Source organism: Physcomitrium patens, chromosome 2 (assembly GCF_059467195.1).
Source record: "Physcomitrium patens ecotype Gransden chromosome 2, ASM5946719v1, whole genome shotgun sequence".
In the NCBI taxonomy this organism is placed as follows: Eukaryota; Viridiplantae; Streptophyta; class Bryopsida; order Funariales; family Funariaceae; genus Physcomitrium; species Physcomitrium patens.
In genome coordinates this window covers 12,097,943-12,116,770 of record NC_143411.1, presented here as the reverse complement: position 1 = coordinate 12,116,770, position 18,828 = coordinate 12,097,943, and the positions used below count along the sequence as shown (strand labels likewise).

Below are 18,828 nucleotides of genomic sequence, written 5' to 3'. Positions count from 1 at the left end.
TATATATATATATATATATATATATATATATATATATCAAAAATATATTTTAAAGCCATGTATTTTTTTGTAGACATAAATATTTATGTTAATATTTATCTAGATAATATGAATAATTAGAAGTAAATAAGTTTAATAATATCTTGTAGAGAAGCATCCTAAAAGATTCAAAGATTTAGTTTCACCTTTATACATGTCTAAAGGTGATTGATAGATTGAGTGCTTAGCCAACAAATTAGACATATGTTCTACATATTGATAGCTTGTGGTAAAAGTTAACCATATGGCATATGTATATGAAACTTACTTTGCAAGTTAAGAAATGTGTCTTGCAAATTGGACACGTATTGGAGGTCTTGTAAAATATCACTACATAGCTTTTAGATAGATATTATATGTGGAAGCAAGAGTGAAGCCTTCTTTATTCTTGTAATCTCCTTTTTTGTTTCTAGTCCAGTTTTAAAAGTTTCTAGTTTTCTAGTCTTTGGCAATAGCCATTACAACTTTTTCTTTAATATACATACTTTCTTATTATTATTTCGTCATCTTTCTTTGATATTTTTTTCACTTGTTTATATATCTTTCTTAAAATTTTCTCTTTACAACATTTTAATAAATTTATAGAAATAAATTATATATATATATATATATTTATCTTCACAAAAACTAGACATAAAATTAGTCTTTAATATTATATTTTAGTTCAAAAAATATCTTACAAATAATACTTGAATGTATTTAATTAAATATTATATAATATTTTACACTAAAATTTGAATTAATCATAATGGTATAAATTACCACAATATACATCATAAATTGTGGCTATACATTAAGACTTTGTACATAATCTTATACTATTGTATTTAAAAGAAGTTATTATTGTTTTGGTTGTGTATATAATGGCATTTATCTTATATTTATCTTTTTTTATAATATATTATATATATTATAAAATTATAAGATAATATATATTAATTTTTTAATTTATAAAACTTAAAACTATATTGCAAATATGTATGTATATACATACTATTAATAAATCTATAATTAAAGATAATATTTGTAGTTATTTTATTTATTTTTTAATTATTATATTTATAAAATATAAATTAAATATTAAAATGGATAATATAACATCAATATGCTTTTAGTGATATATAAAGTTGAAAGGATTTAAAATTTATTTAAATTATTTTTGTGTCTACAAATAATTATCTAAATGAGATAAAATAGACATCATTTAACACTAGAATCTTAGAATTATTAGTATAGCTTTATTTTGTTTTAAATTTTTTGTTTTGTTTTGTTTTGTTTTGTTTTTTTTTTTTTGTTTTGTATTTTTCTATTTGCTCTTTTTTGTGTTTTTCATATTTAACTGAAATTTAAAATATTTTAAGAATACCAATAGTACTTATATGACTTATTTCTTTATGTTTATTATCTTTTTTCTAGAGAAACACAACTCTTAGAATTTTAAAAAATCATCTTCTAATTCAATGTAAAATGTTTTATGGATATCCAAAATATATCTATAATTTCTCTAGTATTTTTTTGTAAAATAAAAGTTGAGAATTTGTTATTATTTTTTATACTATTTTATTTTTAACAATTAATTTTAACTTAATACTTAGAAAAGTCTAAAAAATATATTTAAAAAATAATTTCTTATATCAATCAATTATAAAAGAAGTTTCTACTAATATTTTGTTTTGTATAAATAATGTAAACTATTCAGTTAGACTTTTACCTTTGACTACACATCATTGATGTAATAGTCTTTTAAAATGTCCAAATTATTTATATTTATGACATTTTTTATTCTTCACTTTATATGTTTTGACATTAAATATCTTCTTTTAGCTTAGGAAAACATCCAATTCTGTAAATATACATATATATACACCAATCAGTCAATCGGTTATTTTGCATATTTTAAAAAATATTTTATATAAAAATCCTGAAGTTATTATTGGTTTTTATTTTTTTATGATTTACTAAAATTAAGTTTGTGTATATTTTTAACTGTAGTTTTAAATTATTGTATTTAATTATTTTTAAATTTTATTAATAATCCTACTATAAAAGTTTATGTTTAAGTTAACTGTATATACTTATATTAATTTTAGTTAGAAAAACTAGTTGTGTAAATTTTACATGTCTTCATTTTATTACTGTTATAATTTTTAAAAAAACTAAAAATTAATCTTTTGAAATAACCATAAATTAATCTATATAAGTGTAATTTTTAATATATGTGTGTGTGTGTGTACTGTAACTAAATTTTGCAAGATGTATTTTTAATGCAAAAATTCATTTTTAGCATAATTAAAAATAATATTGAATTGCCACAAACATTGAATTTAATCAATTTCTAAGCATATATGTAATTATACATATATGTTTATTTATTTATTTATTTATTTACTTATATATACATATGTCTGTGAACGACTTTATACAGATGATTCCATGGGAAAGAGTTCTATGAAATATATATATATATATATATATATTTATTGAAGTTTTGCAACCATAATTTTTTTGTGTGAGAGGCCGTTTACAGCCATATGATCACAAAAGGCCATTTACAGTCATATGATTTATAAAAACATGTACGTTTTGTGCATGAGCAACATTTCAAATTAATTGTTGTGATTAACATATATTAAATTCTTTCTGAAATAGTAAAAACATGGTTTAAATTAGTAATATGTAGTAAAAACTAATAAATACAGTATGTTATTTCATAAAGTTAGTAAAATACATATTTTTTCATTGATTTTTAAAGCACAATATTCAAAGCACAGTCATATTTTAAAGATAATTGGCTCTGAAAATAGTAATGCAAAGATCGTCTTAAAGTAGTTATTGAGGATTGAAAATCAATGAATAATACTGGAGTACAATCTATATGTTCATATATATATATATATATATATATATGAACATATAGATATATATGTTCATAAATAAATAAATAAATGTATATATATATATATATATATATATATATATTGATTGACAAAAGCTCAATGCCTTGAAAATATATATTTTTTCAAACACATTCTGTGTTGAATCATCATATCCTCAAAATAAGTCACATACATACTGTACAAAGTGAATATTGAAGAATGAAAATTCAAAAGTTAACTTAGTCTTACAGGAAATCTGAACAATTTCAGAATGTTTATTGTATTATTGTACACTATATTTCATGATTAAGTTTGCAGATGTCATATGTGCTACATAATTCATTCCACTCACTTTTGATTCCCCTCTAAAAATTCATAGCAAAGAAAAAAAGAAAAATGGAAGCTTCATGTCATTTTGGACCGTAGACAACAGCCCTCTAATCACATTAAGGACAAAAAAAAAGTAGAAAAACAGGAGAAAAATGACAAAGTAGGGAGCCGCCACCTGGATTCCACGGTGGCAATGCGCATGCGGAGTCACGAATGCGACACACTGCCATGGTGGCCTCATGGACTGCCACGATGGGACTCAGTCTGCCGGACAAAAAGAGAGTTCCCAACTCCCGCCCCGACTCAGTCGCTGTCAGTTGATACCCTGATTTACAGCGACCGGTGTGATACCCGGCGTGCTCGGTGATGGGGAGCTAATGGGGGGGGAATGGCAGAACAGCAAGCCCCCCCCCCCCTCACTGGTATGCGATGGGGACGTGAGGTTCCCCTATTCCCCCTTTCTTTAATTGTCGTTTTAGCACCTCTCTTTCTCTTTTAGTTCCCGCCGCACTCACTCCCCCGCTCCTCTTTGTTTTTGAGTGAGTGAGTGAGTTGCAGCAGCAGGCGCTGGCCCCGGCCTTGCCTGTTCGGCACTCATGCTTTCGCACGGGACGTGATGAGGCTCGGCCGCACGCAGGGCTAAGCTCTCCTCATCCCACTCTTGTTGTCAATTATTTTTTGAATCAATCGAGTTCACAGTCGCATCAAGTGCGGCAGTGACAGCAGGTGGTGATAACACACACAGGAACAGAAAAAAAAAAAAAAAAAAAAAAAAAAAACATCGGGCGTCTTTCAGGCCTCTCCCTTCGTTGGTCAAGGTGCGCTGCTGCTGCTTGCTTCGTTCCTTTTGATTAGAGTGAGGAAGAATTGATTGGCTGGAGTTCCGTGGTGCCGTTTGTGTGCTGTGTGGGATCAGGTCAAACTGGTTTGTGTTTAGGGTTTTGGCGTTCGATTGTGAGGTTTAGAGTGTTGAGGTATGGTTATTTCGTATTGAGCGTGAGTGTGCAGGGAGATTGAACTGCGGTGTGTTTGTGTCGTTGTTGTTCTTGTTTCTCAGAATACTTTGGCAGGGAGCATAATTTGACCGAAGAAAAACCTTGAAACCTAGAACTCAAACCTTTGCTCTGCGGGAGAGGCGAACCCAATTTCTTAGCCTTCCTGAACCTTTCAAAGATCTTCGGTAGATTTTTACTCAGGTTATTATTGTCCCGCTCGATCCGGAAACGGATCTTTGTGTGATTAGCAATCATGGCTCAGACACAGGTTCAAGTTCAGCAGGCAGCCGTCGGGGGCCCTGCACCTAATCAGTTCGTCTCCACTTCTGTCTACGTTGGTGATTTGGAGCACAATGTATCTGAAGCTCAGTTATACGAGATATTTAGTCAAACTGGGCCAGTCGTGTCGATCCGAGTCTGCCGTGATCTCATCACCAGGCGCTCTTTGGGGTATGCATACGTCAACTACCACAGTGCTCAAGATGGTAAGCCTACGGAGTTTATCATTCCGGATATCTAAATAGGGTACTTATTTGTGTTATGTTTGCTAGTGTATCTTTTTTTGTAAATATTTTTTTTGGTGTAATATTGCTAACAGGATTCTATTGAACTATCCATGATAAGAGCTGGAAAACATCTGTCCAGCTCTGCTGGTATGTTGAACCATGTCTTGTTTAAGCTTTAACCTCCCTACATGGAGGATTTTATTTTGATATGTTATGGGTGTTTGACAGCCACTCGTGCCTTGGAGTTGCTCAACTTTACTCCTGTGAACGGGAAACCGATTCGTATCATGTTCTCACATAGGGATCCTAGCCTTCGTAAGAGTGGCGCAGCAAATATTTTCATTAAGGTGAGCGAGCATTCTCCACGCAGGTTATGATTATTATCCGGCAATCTGCAATCTTCTTTTTTCTTTTTAATTATTTGGAATTCTTTCTTTCTTTCATATTCAATTTTTAATTTCTCTAATTTTTCTGTATAACTTTTGCTTTTGCACATTTTGTATGTATGTTAATTGAATATGGTATGTTCAAAGGTTTCTCACTAGTCTTGCGTGGGTTTGCACTGCAGAATTTAGACAAGGCTATTGACAACAAAGCTCTTCATGATACGTTCTCTGCGTTTGGTGGAATCCTATCGTGCAAGGTGGCAACTGACAGTTCTGGTCAGTCCAAGGGTTATGGGTTTGTCCAGTTTGAGAAAGAAGAATCAGCTCAGAGTGCTATCGAGAAAGTTAACGGAATGCTTTTAAATGATAAACAAGTCTTTGTTGGGCCTTTCGTTCGCCGTCAAGAAAGGGATCTATCAGGTGGAGTTTCCAAGTTCAACAATGTTTATGTGAAGAATCTTGGAGAGAACACAACCGATGATGAGCTTAAGAAGGTATTTGGTGCTTACGGGCCCATAAGCAGTGCTGTGGTCATGAGGGATAACGAAGGCAAGTCGAAGTGCTTCGGTTTTGTTAATTTCGAGCTTGCTGACGATGCTGCCAAGGCTGTTGAGGCCTTGAATGGCAAAAAGCAGGATGAAAAAGAGTGGTATGTCGGAAGAGCACAGAAAAAATCAGAGCGGGAAGCTGAGCTTAGGGCGAAGTTTGAGCAGGAACGTAAGTCGAGGATTGAGAAGTACCAAGGAGTAAATCTTTACCTCAAGAATTTAGATGATGCCGTCGATGATGAGAAGTTGAGGGAGCTGTTCGCTGAGTACGGAACTATCACGTCTTGCAAGGTAGGTTGATTGGTTAAATGCAGATTTTCTGTCTAGTCTAGTGTTTGTTTCTCTTATGCACTGGTTTTTCTAATCTTCTACCTTGCTGGTCGTGTTAAGATTGTATTCTGAATGTTTTCCTTCTCGTGTGCAAATATGCCTCAGGTGATGAAAGATCCCCAGGGTCAGAGCAGAGGCTCTGGATTCGTTGCATTTTCTACACCAGAGGAGGCAACTCGCGCGGTATGTTTTATATGAGCATTGTGATCCACATCTTAAATTGTTGCTCTGTTCTAACGGAATCAAAGGTTATATCAGTTCTTCAACAAGGTAAATAACTCTGAGTAGAAAGTTTCATCTTGCCCACGGGTATTGCTAAACACGGAACTCGCGCAATTATATCTTCTTACCTTAAGATCCGATACTATCTTGGACATCTTCTCTATCTCTGAATTCAAAAAAATATGATTATCATTGTATAGACCGAGTATGTTCTGATTTTGAAAGGAAATGGTAATTTTCAGGTTACTGAAATGAATACCAAGATGGTGGGGAGCAAGCCTCTCTATGTAGCCTTGGCACAGCGCAAGGAGGAGAGGAGGGTACGATTGCAAGTAAGTGGATTTGATTGGTTTTGTAAGGTCGTGGGTAACACTTGACATCTTTGTAGTTCTGGGTATGAACAGCTTGATATATATATATTTCTTTTTTTCCCCTTGTAGTCTAGTATAGTTGTATTTAACGTTCGTAAATTATTGGTACGAACAATTGGTTGCGCTCTGCAGGCAGCCTTTGCACAGATGCGAACTCCTGTTGGCCCTACCGTTCCAACAAGTCTTCCAATGTACCATCCTGGTCCGGGCCTGGGTCCTCAGATGCCTTATTATGGACAACATCCTTCTGGACCCATTCCTCTTCAGGTACAATGTCTCCGGAGCTTTTTATCGCCTCGAGTGTTTTCTGTTCTAGTTTTGGTTGTATTTCGATGTGAAATGATGATTTTTTTTAAAGTGAGAAGAAAGTAACAATTTGACATTTCGTTTCGTGTAGCCTGCCGCATTCGGCTATCCGCCACAAATTATGAGGCCTGGTGGGGCTCAGATCCCGAACTACATTGGTTATCCAAATGTTTCATTAAGCCAGGGACAGCAAGGACAGCGGGCTGGTGGTAGGCGTGGTGGGGCACCACAGCAGCAACAGCAGCAGTCACAACAGCAAGTATGTTCTTCAATTTTTTTTTTTTTTTTTTTTTTTTTTTTGATTTTGGTTTGTACTTGTTCCTGCATTACGTGGGAGAGTTTCATCTCTTTTGTGTTCATGTTTTGTTGCATAGTTGTACTTCTTATTTCATAGCCTTACTGTATTCTTGATGTTGCTGTGTATGAAATTCTCCTGATTAGCTCATCTGATTCCGTTGTTTGATTTGCAGATGATCCAACGAGGTGGTAACCGCAACTTCCGCTACACTCCTAATGTGAGGAACGCTTCTGATGGCACAGCTCCTCCTCCTCAGGGTATGATGGGTGTTATGTTGCCTGTTCCCTTGGAAATTGGGGGTATGCCAGCAGCAAATGTCGATTCTGGTGTTCCTCAGCAGCCCCTGCCCATCAGCGCGCTTGCTTCGGCCTTGGCGTCTGCTCCACCTGATCAACAGCGCGCTGTATGTTTCTTGACCTGTTCACCGCTTCATTTATTGTGAAAAATGCTTTATAATGTAGTAGAACTAATTTCTTCAACTTGCCGTTTTAAGGAGTACTTCCATATATTTAATTTTGGTTCACTTGTAAAACTTCAGATGCTCGGTGAGCAACTTTATCCTCTGGTAGACCAATTGGAGCATGAATTTGCTGGCAAAGTGACGGGTATGCTTCTGGAGATGGATCAAACCGAAGTTTTGCACTTAATTGAGTCGCCCGAAGCCTTGAAGGCCAAGGTTAATGAAGCTATGGAAGTCCTTCGTATGGCTCAAGCTGTTCCATCTGCTCCAACTGAAGAGCTGGGGAATCTTTCCATTAGCAACTCGGCATGAACTCTCTAAACATCAATGTCGTGTGCACTGGAGTTCCATTAGTGTGAAGAGGTTTTGTGTATACTGCACTTTAACCAGCAGTTGAAACGGTGATGAACTCTGGCACAACAGCAAAAGGTAGTTAAAAGTTTATGCTAGTTTACCGATTTGTGCTTTACCTCAAACATCTGACTAGTGAACCAGTTACGGGGAGAAGGCCGCGGTTTCTAGTTCGGATTTTCTTTCTTTGAGCGTAGAAGTCAGATGCTTGGCGTAGAAGTCAGGCGCTTTAGTCGTTTAGTCTACTGCCACACTGTAATGGCATGATTCTTAGGTTGCTGCTCGCTTACAGAAGTAGCCTGATTTTTTGCTAGTGTCATTCTGAAAGTTGAGTTGCAATTACTAGAGTATGTCCTTGCTGTTGTTTGTTCTGAGCTCTTTATAAAAGTCTTAAAAAACCTTGCATGTGAATGATCAGTGAGTTTTGTCAAAGGAGACGAGAGTCGATTACCATGATAATGGACATCCTGTCTGGTTTCATCAACGCCTCAAAAATGTTGAGTGCCATCGGAGATTCACCGATTCTTTTTATTACCATTAACATCGATTACCATCCTCCTCTTTCTGTAGGCGCTGAAACTTGTGATGTTACGACTGGAGGTGCGGCGTAAGTAAATTAGAACATCTTCCGTACAATGCTGGTTTTTTGCAATCCATATCAAGGGTTAGAGTGGGTTGTACAGGAGTACAAAACTTTGACAACGACAAGGTGCATGTCGGTGGCTAACATAGCTCTTGTAAGACTAGGAGGGTTTGGAGATGCAATGTAGAACACAATTGGAATTCAAGTGTGGCACCTGTTTCATCGAACTACGATAATTCTAGTTGAATTATCTCCTCTCTAATTACTTTTGCAACTAGGTCGATTTTTTCATTTAAAACTTCTAAGGTAAAATCTCCTTCTGTGATACGGCAATGGAGCGGAATATGCGTCATCAAGGGAGATTCTTATTGATCAGGTATGTGCTTTTGACGTGCTTTGAGTTGGACTTGTTGCTTACAATCAATAGAAATAAATAAATAAAAAAAAACTTTCTATTGGCAGAAGACATCCAAGTAGAGATTATAGTTGACCTCACTTGCTAATTTGTTGTCAACATTGTATGGAAAGGTCTCAGAGAGTCTAATATTTTCTAAAGCTTATCAATTCACAATCAAAAAAAAAAAATCCTTACTACCCAAAGATTGTATTTCAAATAAATACTTGTTAAATTTAAATTAAACTCTCACCAATTAAAACAGAGGTTCTTTTTTAATTTCTTTGAGAAAAATTAATTGTGGGTAGAAGATTGTACATGAGATCTTACTACCAATATTGTTCAAATATAAAAACCTTTATGAATATTCTTGAAAATAAATTATAAAAATATATATATATATATATATATATATATATATTTACACACAGCCTTCTACGTAACACCTAGCGTAGCTAAAGATGACGATTGAATTCACTGTGGAGGCTGCAATAGTATTCATGTCAAAACTAAAGATACCATTCGATATGGAACTGAAGCCACAACCAATGCCACATGAATACCATTGAATTATCATTATTCCTGCATTGCAAAAAGATTCCGGGCTAAAAAAGACTAGAAGAATCGCATGATAAACTGACATTGTTCGCTCAATGGAGCGGAGATATTAGAAGTACAGACCTAACACATTTTACACCCATCCTAGGAAAAGACATACTCAAAAGCTAACTCTTCATGTGGCAAAATGCACCAACAGCTGCGCATGCAACAACAAAAATTCGCTTACCTATGAAACGGTAACGGTTGAATAACAGGAACCTATGAAAAGTCTAAATCTGAAGAGCAGACCAAATCTGGACTGCGTTTCTTGCAATTGAACCCGTAATGGATAGACTACAGGAACTATCTTATGCTTGATACTCTACTTCAAAAGAGATTCAATGGCTTCAAAAAACAATGGCGCCATTTCTGGAACTGGTGTCTTCACTGCACACTTGACATTAGGGACGCCCACTTTGCAGGTGATTTCTACCAGGAACGGAATGTTTGGTGGCACTTTGCCAGAGAGATACAGAATCTGTATAAGAATAAACCGGTACCCCAAATAAAATAAGGTCACAAAACTCAAGCAGTTCAATGTCAGAAATTCTGACCAATTCTATACATAATCCGTCACTGTATCAATGACTGAAACAAAGCAAAAGTTTCACTTCAGGAGAAAACGGAATACAAGGTAATTTCCACACAGAATAAAAGCAGCCTTACCTCCTGATTTGTGTCTTTGAGTGCCCGTCGAGCAATGTAGAAAAGGTTAGTCGTGGCAAGTTTCTCTAGAGTGGCGTCAACGTTATTGATTAACGCATTAGGCAGATCCTTGGAGATCTCGTGGGAGTCAGGCAGTGACTTCCATGTCTGCAAAATACCACACGATTAAATAAACAAGCGTTAAGATGTAAAAGGGAATGGCAAGAGAATCTGGTTATTTCCTAAAAAATACATGATTTGACAAGGTAGCAGCAGGATTGTATTTAACCGGGTAGCGATCCTAGCCTATGTTGGTGCTCGGAACATGTGGCAGAGAAGTTGAAAGAACAGTACCTCCAAGAATGTTCCCCTTTCCATTTTCCCTTCTTCAACAAAAAGTGCTTGCAATGGAATTTTGTCAGAGAAGTACCAAACAGGTTGTTGGTTATTCTTCACAGCTACTTGAAGTTGAGAGTTGGGGGGTCCCTCTGACACGTTTTGAAAAAGAACCATAGGCAGCAAAGTGGTTGCCGATCCTGACGGTTGAATAACAGGAACCTACAGAACGTGATGCAACCATGCAATATTTATCACTCAGACACAAGTTACGTGTCCTTGATAGCGGAAGTCAACATAGAAAGCATGCAAGACGAAGCAAAAACCAAGGCCATAAAAGAAGAGTATGGCTACTGAAGTCTCTGCAGCATTAGCACTTCACAGGCCATAATCATGCAGAGACTTCTATACGAATATGACCAAAATTATAGTTTACGCAAGAAGCTTGACCGTAACATTAGAAAGACAAAATGTGCCTACATGAGCAAGAACTATTTATACGTTTAATTCTTTTCAAGATTTTTGAGTTCCATAGAACTTCGAACAAGAAAACAAAGAGGTGCACCTGAAGAGGTCCTCCTGCAGCTAGACCGAAGGTGTTCTTGTTGAATTGTATCATAAACTTATCCAGAGGAGTTTGAGAGTGGTTTTCGAATTTGAGATTGTAGAATACTTTTCCTCCCCGCCTCGTCATCTGGCCAGCTATTTGTAGACCCTGGGCAGATGCTGCTGGAAGTAATACAGGTAGGGGAGGCCTGTAAAACAAGTCATAAATAACGGATGTATTAGAATTATTTTGGCGGTTATCGACGAATAATATATTTCCGTATCATAAACACAATTTTACAGTAATTGGGACTTGACTCCATGGAACACACTAACAAATAGAATCTTAACTTAAAAACAAGTGATAAATGTCATGTTTGTCAGACAGTTATCGACAGTAAACAAGGAAATACCATGGACTTTCAAAACAATAAAGAAGAGGACTAATGCCCATGATAATAATACTTACTCTCCCGGAGCTGCAGCACTCGCAGGTCCAACTGGTACCAAGGCACCATCAAACCCCATCAGGTCACCTAACATATCAGGTACAGGAGGTGCAGCAGCACTTGGACCCTTTACAGCAGCAGGTGCAACTGCGGCAGTAGTAGGTGGAGTTGATACAGCAATCTCAGGAACTGGAGCTGATGAGTTACCAGATCCAGAATCTTGGCCTTCAGCGTACTCATCATCCTCCTCCCTCACAGGGACCGCTCGCGCGCGACTCACAAATGCATCAGCACGTTTATGATAGACGGACGCAAGTGTGGCAATATTAGCCAGCAAATCATCTAGAAGAGATGGATCCAAATTGTTGGAATCATCACTAATCGTGGGCTTCTCAGCCAAAACAACGTCTTTCGCAGCCTGGGAAAATCCACACAGTTTATTTCATCACACTAACCTGATAGCAAAAAAGTGCATTCTCTGAACTACTACGGCAGTTTCTAGAACTGCTCTTACCAGCACAAAGCGGCACTTCAGTATAACTCTATCATCGTGGAAAAAACTTACATCACAAATATGTGCAAGGATAATAAGTATACACCTTTGCCAGTTCAAGTGATTCAAAATTCCTACACATAAATAAAGTTAAATCTCTCGTTTTATGACATTTCTGAAACTTCCACGAAGGAACATAGCAAAATGGAAGATATCAAACCTCAGGGTCTGTAGAAAGGAGACGCCAATACACATATGCACGATCTCGCAGATCTGGATTATCAGTTTCTTGGGTGGCATTGTTGAGCACAACCTGGTCACACCAACACAATTGCGTGTCACACAGGTCCCCCAATAAACGGCCCTTTAAAATTACTTTCAACCCTTAGAACATGGAGGGTTTGGAAGTATTCGAGGATAGTCTGTGTCCTTTCTTAAAGTATTAAGAAACCCCAATCGGTGAGATGCGGCTCACAGGAAATGGACAATACCTGAATCATCTGTTGAGGGCCTTCGGTAGGCTTCTTCAAAAATAGTTTTACGGCAGCAGTAAGAAGCTGCAACTGCACTTGTGCAGGCTCTTCAGGAAAAGTTTCAAGAAAAGTTTCAAGTAACTCATCAGCATTATCGATTCGTTCAGCATATTCACCTATGATCCAGATCATAGATGCCTGCAGAAGGAGCCAGAAATTGATGTTATTGCAAGAAAGAAACTTGACTGCTTTTGAAGAAAAGGCGAATCCTTAAATCCAAGATACCAAAACCTGCAGGTGATACAGCAGGTATTACAACAAAAGATAATAAACAATTAAGCTTGAATCACAGAGGGATGATGCAAGGGCCAAAATGCAATAAGCACAACAAGGTACCTTCGCTTCCGGCTCATCAAGAGTGTCCAAACTTTCACACAATGTCGCAATGATAGACTCGTACCTGTGGAAAACAAGTAACTTCGTTTAAATTTCAACTAAGTCTGGTATCACTCTATCCATAAACAGAAACGGATACTAGGTGAATCGTACTTGTAACAAGAATACCATTGAACTAACTCGTTTTCAACCAATATCTGCTCACAGAAAACCCTCGATTTATCCAGGGTACTGACTCTCACATGTTGGGATATCTTCGAAAAATATCCTTGATCACTACAATTGCTTCTTGAACAACGTAGTTAACTTTGATTTTGATAAGATCAAGGAGAACGTTGATACAACGCTCAGCTGCTCGCTCCAATTTGATAGCACATCTACCTATAGCTCGAACTGCTTTCCTCACAAAATCAACGTCAACCTCGGTGGCATACTCCTTGAACTCCAAAAGAACCTGGATGAGAAAGCATACTTGTCAGTGTATAAAACATCAAAGATGTTAAGGTTCTATGCTAAACCCAATAAACAAGCGTTTGCTTTTATTCCATACTCAGTTGTCTTCGGTAATGCACTACTTTATAGTCAACTCCACCTTGGAATGATATCAATGAAGGAACATAATTTTAAACCCAGAGACCAACTTAAAAATAAGAGATAGATGACGAGACCTGATCAATATTACGATCTGAGGCAAGTTTGATCATGATCTCCAACTTCTCCATCTTCACGTATATAGGATCATTATACTTGCAAAAAAATACCTGTACACGTAAGACAAACCAAAATTAGGTTAGGAAGAACTAACCAGGACTATCAATAAAAGAAAAAACGTTCTAAATGACTGTACCTGCTTTAGATAATCTTTTCGTCTTCGAAGCTCTATACAAAACAGTCTCTACAAAAAGTTCTTTCAAACACCTAGTCCTAGTAGGACAAGAACTGAAAGCGGACCTTAATCTCATGTGCAAGAATGCCTGGTCGTCGCTGCACAATAAGGTTGATATTGCGTAGTGCCACATACTGGATCTCAGGCTCCGCTGATAGAAGTGTAACCAAAGGCGGTGCCATCTTTTTACACAAGTTTCGCACAACATCGGTGCTGGTAATAAGCTCCATTTGCAGCAAAATCACCTTCAAACAGAAACCTGATTTAGAATACAATTTTAATAAAAAAAAACATATTTGTAAAATCACCTTCACAGAGCAATTACAATCAGGCAACTCAGTACCTCAATAACCAAACCTTTGATTAAGCGCTGGGGAATGGCAGAGTAAGAAACAGGCAAAAATGAATAGATAGCCCACCAATGAGTAGGGACCACCACGACAGCAGAAAGACACAATACCTTTACAGCAGATAGTACTACAGCACAATTAGCATGCTGCAAGCGAGGGGTAATGCGTTCCACAATATTCTCGGCGTCTCGGACATCCTTTGCTTTATATTTAGATAAAGCATCCAATATAAAGACCTGGCCCCACCTACAACCATAGAGCCAATAAACTATAGCCTCAATATAGTTCCGATTTTTAACACGTCTAACAATCTGAACAACGCCACGCTTCCTAAGTGAACATGTGTGATATTACACATTGCCGTTTGATCTGATCATTTGGGTTTGATCGTTTACATTGCAAAGATCCAAATAAGCTTGCTTAATGAGAAAATTCAGCCAAGAAAACACATACTCGGTGCACTCGTTGAGAGCCGCCAAAAGCTTGAATAGTGTGTGATTTGTGATCTCAAATACATTCTTGCTGCTACCCTCTTGAATTTCAGCAAGTGCTGCCACAGCATTTGCAACAACCATCGGATTACTATCAGAAATCATATCTTTTAGCGCCTCCAAAAATCCTCTGTCCTCCACCAGCTCCGCATTGATGTCATGCAACTTGGCAACACAAACTGCTGCCGTTTTGCGAACATAGGGATCATCGTCCTGTAAAGCCACCAGAGATATGATTAACAATACTGACATGAGAATGACGAAGTTAACTTTCGAGATCCCTAACCTAGAGATGGAAATGGAGTAAAAAAATAGAATAGGAAAGAGCTGAGACAGAACTGCAGATCGAGAGCTCAAGAGGCAGATGGAACCAGGTACAGCATGTACCTTGTAGACAATTTATTTCGATCCAGTGTCCCATAATAGACCAGCAAAGAATTTTTAAATGTTAAAAGAAAAGGAAAAAAGAAAACCGTTTGGGTGCATCACCATCTCACCTTTACTTATTTCTGAAAATATGTATTATCATAGTCACAATGAGGCAACACAGTTGCACCAAAAGATCTGGGTAATAATCAAGGCATTTGAAGACTTACTTTCAAGCACCTTTGTAGAGGGTCGCACAGATACTCTGTGATCTTATCAACCCTGATGCAACCCATTGTCCTAACAGCCAATGCTCGTATCAAAGGATTAGGATCTTGGGAATCCTGTGAGAGTACACATCATTGTCATCATTGTCACAACTAAGCAACAACCCAAGCAATGCAAGTAATAGCACCCCCCCCCCCAAACCGCCCTAAATAATGTAACAACGACAACAGATGATATTCATTTCACAAGCCCCTAAACTACAGCAGAAAACTTAAAAACAATTTATATATTTAACCTATTAACTAAATTACAAACCTTAACAAAGGTGTTGACAGCAAGGATTGCCAGGTCAGGGTGGCTCTTTGCATAATTGATGAGGTATAGGTAAACGAGCTTCTTCAACTCCAAATTCTCTGTTTGCATGCAGTTGACCACATCTGTAAACAGCATAGACACGTCCTTACCAACGGTCATTGCAGCAATGACCTTCTTCACTGCATCTTTCTTCTTGTCCTGCAAGAGACACAAAAAAACGCAATTCAGTTTATGCCAATCATTTAAGTTCTGGAATTTGTTACGACTCGAACAACCTCATGTACAGTAAGTATTGAGAAGAAGACACAAGATAGCTATACACAAAGAGTGGATAGTAAACGAAACGGCCAATGTGAAATGAAGTGCAACTGGATAACATTGCTTCAGGCAATACAACTGAGGAACGCGCATACGTAACCTTCAAATGTATGCAAATTATGCTTACGAATCATAGAATCGGGAGAAAGAGGAGAGAAGACGTAACCTAAACGCCACGAAACGGAGAGAAACAAAAACATTCCTACAAAAGCCATGAACGTTGAGGAGAAAGACTTGCACATTTCAGAACCGCACGGCAAACTAGAGGTTTGTTGTTTTGCAGGAAATCACAAATAACTGGATGAATTAAAAAGTTATTTCCACGAATTTAGGTGGAACCTTAAAGCACACACGCCTCACTACGAAACGCAGTACAGGAGATAAATATAAAATGCCTACGCACGCGACAAGTGCCTCTTGTAGGAGGTGGATATGATCTTCCACAACCCACCCCGCACTAAAAGAAAACATAAATAATGTAGTCCCTGCAAGTTCTGCAACGGCGGTTCACATTTCACAATGCAGGACCTTACGGCAAGAAAGGTACGGTATAAAGTGAAACAGATATCTCCAGGGAGAGAACAAAGAACACTCTTCCGACATCACAAACTTATGAACAGCATTCTAGCATGTACTCGCCGATCAGAGCATTCATCGAGAAAGAACTGATCGCAAGAAGGGACTCATGCAGTCTAACGTAGATTGATCGCTGCCCTGAGTCAACTCTGAGATACGAACCAACCATACCGCAATTCCTTTCACCACTTCACAACGATCATTAAAGCAAGCTACGGAGGACACTTCCAGCTCCAAAAGTACACAGATGTAGGCAGGAAGGGCTTTGACTTGATCCGCTCAGAAAAATCACAGATCCCCACTAATGCCAGATATCTCCTCTCCCAGTAGATCAAACCCTAAAATATTCCCAGACGATGCCATAGCAACACCAACGAAGTTTCCACATCTCTCAATCGAAAGAACAGAGAAACAACAGGGCAGAAAAAGTCCAGATCAACCTTATTCCCCGTAACGCAAAAAACTGGCAACAACCTTAGTAGGCAACAACCAGATAAAACTCACCTTGTACTGTGAATTAAGCTCCTCCTTGAGCTCATGGATCTCACCCTTCTTGGTGGTGGTAAAATACTTGGCGTCATGGCCACTCATTGTGCCCTGCGGTGCGGTGCCCAAACCATCCACTACAGCAATCCACCACGGCGCTGTCTGTGTGTATGTGGCGATGGAATGCTTGGATCGGCGCAACAAACTCGAGAACAATGAAGAAGAAGAAGAGGACCTCTGGAGCTCGGCATCGCTCGGAGATCGCCCCTAATGCTCTGAAGTTCTCCATCTACCTAAATTCATCCGTTTCTAACAGTGTTATTCATCTTTCGACGATAAATGTACTGAGTCTCCTGGCAATCCCTGTAAATCATCCAGTTTTAGGTTCATTCATCCACAAAGTTATTCATCCACGAAGGGCGTCTCTCTCTTTGCCTATCGAATTTGATAAGAAATGGGTGAATATCTTCTCTTGTGTAATAGTGCGAAACTTTGTTATTTTTGTGAAAACACAAGGTTTAGAACATGTCACCCAAATATCAATACACTGCAATATTTTAACCAAAATTGAGATATTATTTATTTATTTACTTATTTATGTGTACAAACATATTTAATTGTGTATTTAATTGGCTTAGTTTTTTTTCTGTAAATTGTAACTTAATATTTCAAAATGGTTTTGTGGTGTAAAACAAAAATTATAAGAGGGTAAATTTTCAAAAATAATTTTGAATGAAATTATTTCAAATTTCAAAGTAATTTCTGTTTTGTAATTAAATACCACTAGTTTCACATGATTTTTTTCACTAAATATTTTTATTTCTATGAAAAATATTAATTAAATTCATAATTTTTTTCTTTGTTAGTTACTTATAGGGCTTAACAAAGATATAAATATATCTTTATTATATTGTATTTTTCTAATTACAACTTTTTATATTGTCTTTATATAAATATTAATTTATAATCAAATTAAGATTACATGCATAAAAATTATATGATATTTATTATATTTTATAATATATTAATATGATATTTTTGAATGATTGATAATAGTAGATATAATAAATTATTTTTTAATAGATTTTATCAACAAAAATTTAATTTTATATATTTTGTATTTATATAAATACATAAGTAATTTTTAGTGTATATATATATATATATATATATTCATTCTTTCTTTCCTTCTTTTATATTTTTTTCTAATTTTTTTTATAATTTATTTTAATGATTTAGTATAGAAAGATAAAAAAAAAAAAAACTACTCCTTTGTAATTTCATTTCCATTTATTTTAAAATATTGGTCTTAAATGTAAAATATACACGTTGTAATTTCATATTAATGATTTTTAGAAAACAAATACATCAAATTTTATAACTATTACATTGAATCAATGTAATAGATGTAAATATTCAATGTTTATGCAACACAATTTGGTATAAATTTTTGTTAGTTACTTAAGTTGATTCAGTTTAATTTTTGCAATGTATTAATAGTTTAAGAAAAAAATTAATTAAGTGATTAACAATATACCTCCATATAGAAACTACATTGGAATTTATTATTCTGCTAGATGCTTATGACTACAAATTGATTTTTAAATTTAATTGATTGAATATACTATTAGGTGTTTTCTAATTTATAATTAATTCAATCTTTACAGTTGTAGTATTATGGTTTCTATATACCAATTTATCTTGGTTTATATAATTCAATTGTTATCAACTTATAACAATACTTAATCGTTTTGATTTGTACAAGTCCAATATTAATGAATTTTTGAATTGCTTCATTTGAATGTTTCATTTTACTTGTATGTTTTTACCTTATCTTTTTTAAATATTTTTTCTAACTTGAATATACAAAAAGTTAATT

The 18,828-nt window shown here is 36.1% G+C and overlaps 2 protein-coding genes across 2 annotated transcripts; one reads left to right on the top strand and one right to left on the bottom strand.

Moving 5' to 3' along the window:
* Positions 1 to 3,788: 3,788 nt before the first annotated feature.
* LOC112293323 (polyadenylate-binding protein 2) lies at positions 3,789 to 8,429 on the top strand. Its single transcript, XM_024542606.3, has 10 exons — positions 3,789 to 4,063; positions 4,303 to 4,725; positions 4,975 to 5,093; positions 5,315 to 5,971; positions 6,116 to 6,193; positions 6,475 to 6,564; positions 6,736 to 6,870; positions 7,001 to 7,168; positions 7,380 to 7,610; positions 7,746 to 8,429. The coding sequence occupies exons 2-10, from the start codon at positions 4,494 to 4,496 to the stop codon at positions 7,977 to 7,979; spliced, it is 1,944 nt and encodes a 647-aa protein (XP_024398374.1). The 5' UTR covers positions 3,789 to 4,063; positions 4,303 to 4,493; the 3' UTR covers positions 7,980 to 8,429.
* Positions 8,430 to 9,555: 1,126 nt separating this feature from the next.
* Positions 9,556 to 17,229, bottom strand: LOC112293317 (beta-adaptin-like protein C). The gene is made up of 16 exons (XM_024542593.3): positions 16,968 to 17,229; positions 15,570 to 15,767; positions 15,257 to 15,370; positions 14,623 to 14,873; positions 14,280 to 14,415; positions 13,885 to 14,064; positions 13,602 to 13,694; positions 13,176 to 13,387; positions 12,934 to 12,997; positions 12,556 to 12,735; positions 12,285 to 12,377; positions 11,592 to 11,989; positions 11,142 to 11,331; positions 10,595 to 10,798; positions 10,262 to 10,408; positions 9,556 to 10,073 (listed from the first exon to the last, which is right to left on the bottom strand). Exons 1-16 carry the CDS (start codon positions 17,052 to 17,054, stop codon positions 9,918 to 9,920), a joined length of 2,703 nt encoding a protein of 900 aa, XP_024398361.1. The 5' UTR covers positions 17,055 to 17,229; the 3' UTR covers positions 9,556 to 9,917.
* Between the last annotated feature and the right edge of the window lie 1,599 nt (positions 17,230 to 18,828).

Bases quoted from the DNA above. Each gene is read 5' to 3' on its own strand.
- LOC112293323 (XM_024542606.3), top strand. From the start codon at position 4,494: ATGGCTCAGACACAGGTTCAAGTTCAGCAGGCAGCCGTCGGGGGCCCT. The intron at 6,194-6,474 runs GTATGTTTTATA...GGTAATTTTCAG, and splicing joins CAGAGGAGGCAACTCGCGCG to GTTACTGAAATGAATACCAA. The intron at 6,565-6,735 runs GTAAGTGGATTT...TGCGCTCTGCAG, and splicing joins AGAGGAGGGTACGATTGCAA to GCAGCCTTTGCACAGATGCG.
- LOC112293317 (XM_024542593.3), bottom strand. From the start codon at position 17,054: ATGAGTGGCCATGACGCCAAGTATTTTACCACCACCAAGAAGGGTGAG. The intron at 11,990-12,284 runs GTTTGATATCTT...GGATTTTCCCAG, and splicing joins TCCTTTCTACAGACCCTGAG to GCTGCGAAAGACGTTGTTTT. The intron at 10,409-10,594 runs GTACTGTTCTTT...GGTATTTTGCAG, and splicing joins AAAGGGGAACATTCTTGGAG to ACATGGAAGTCACTGCCTGA.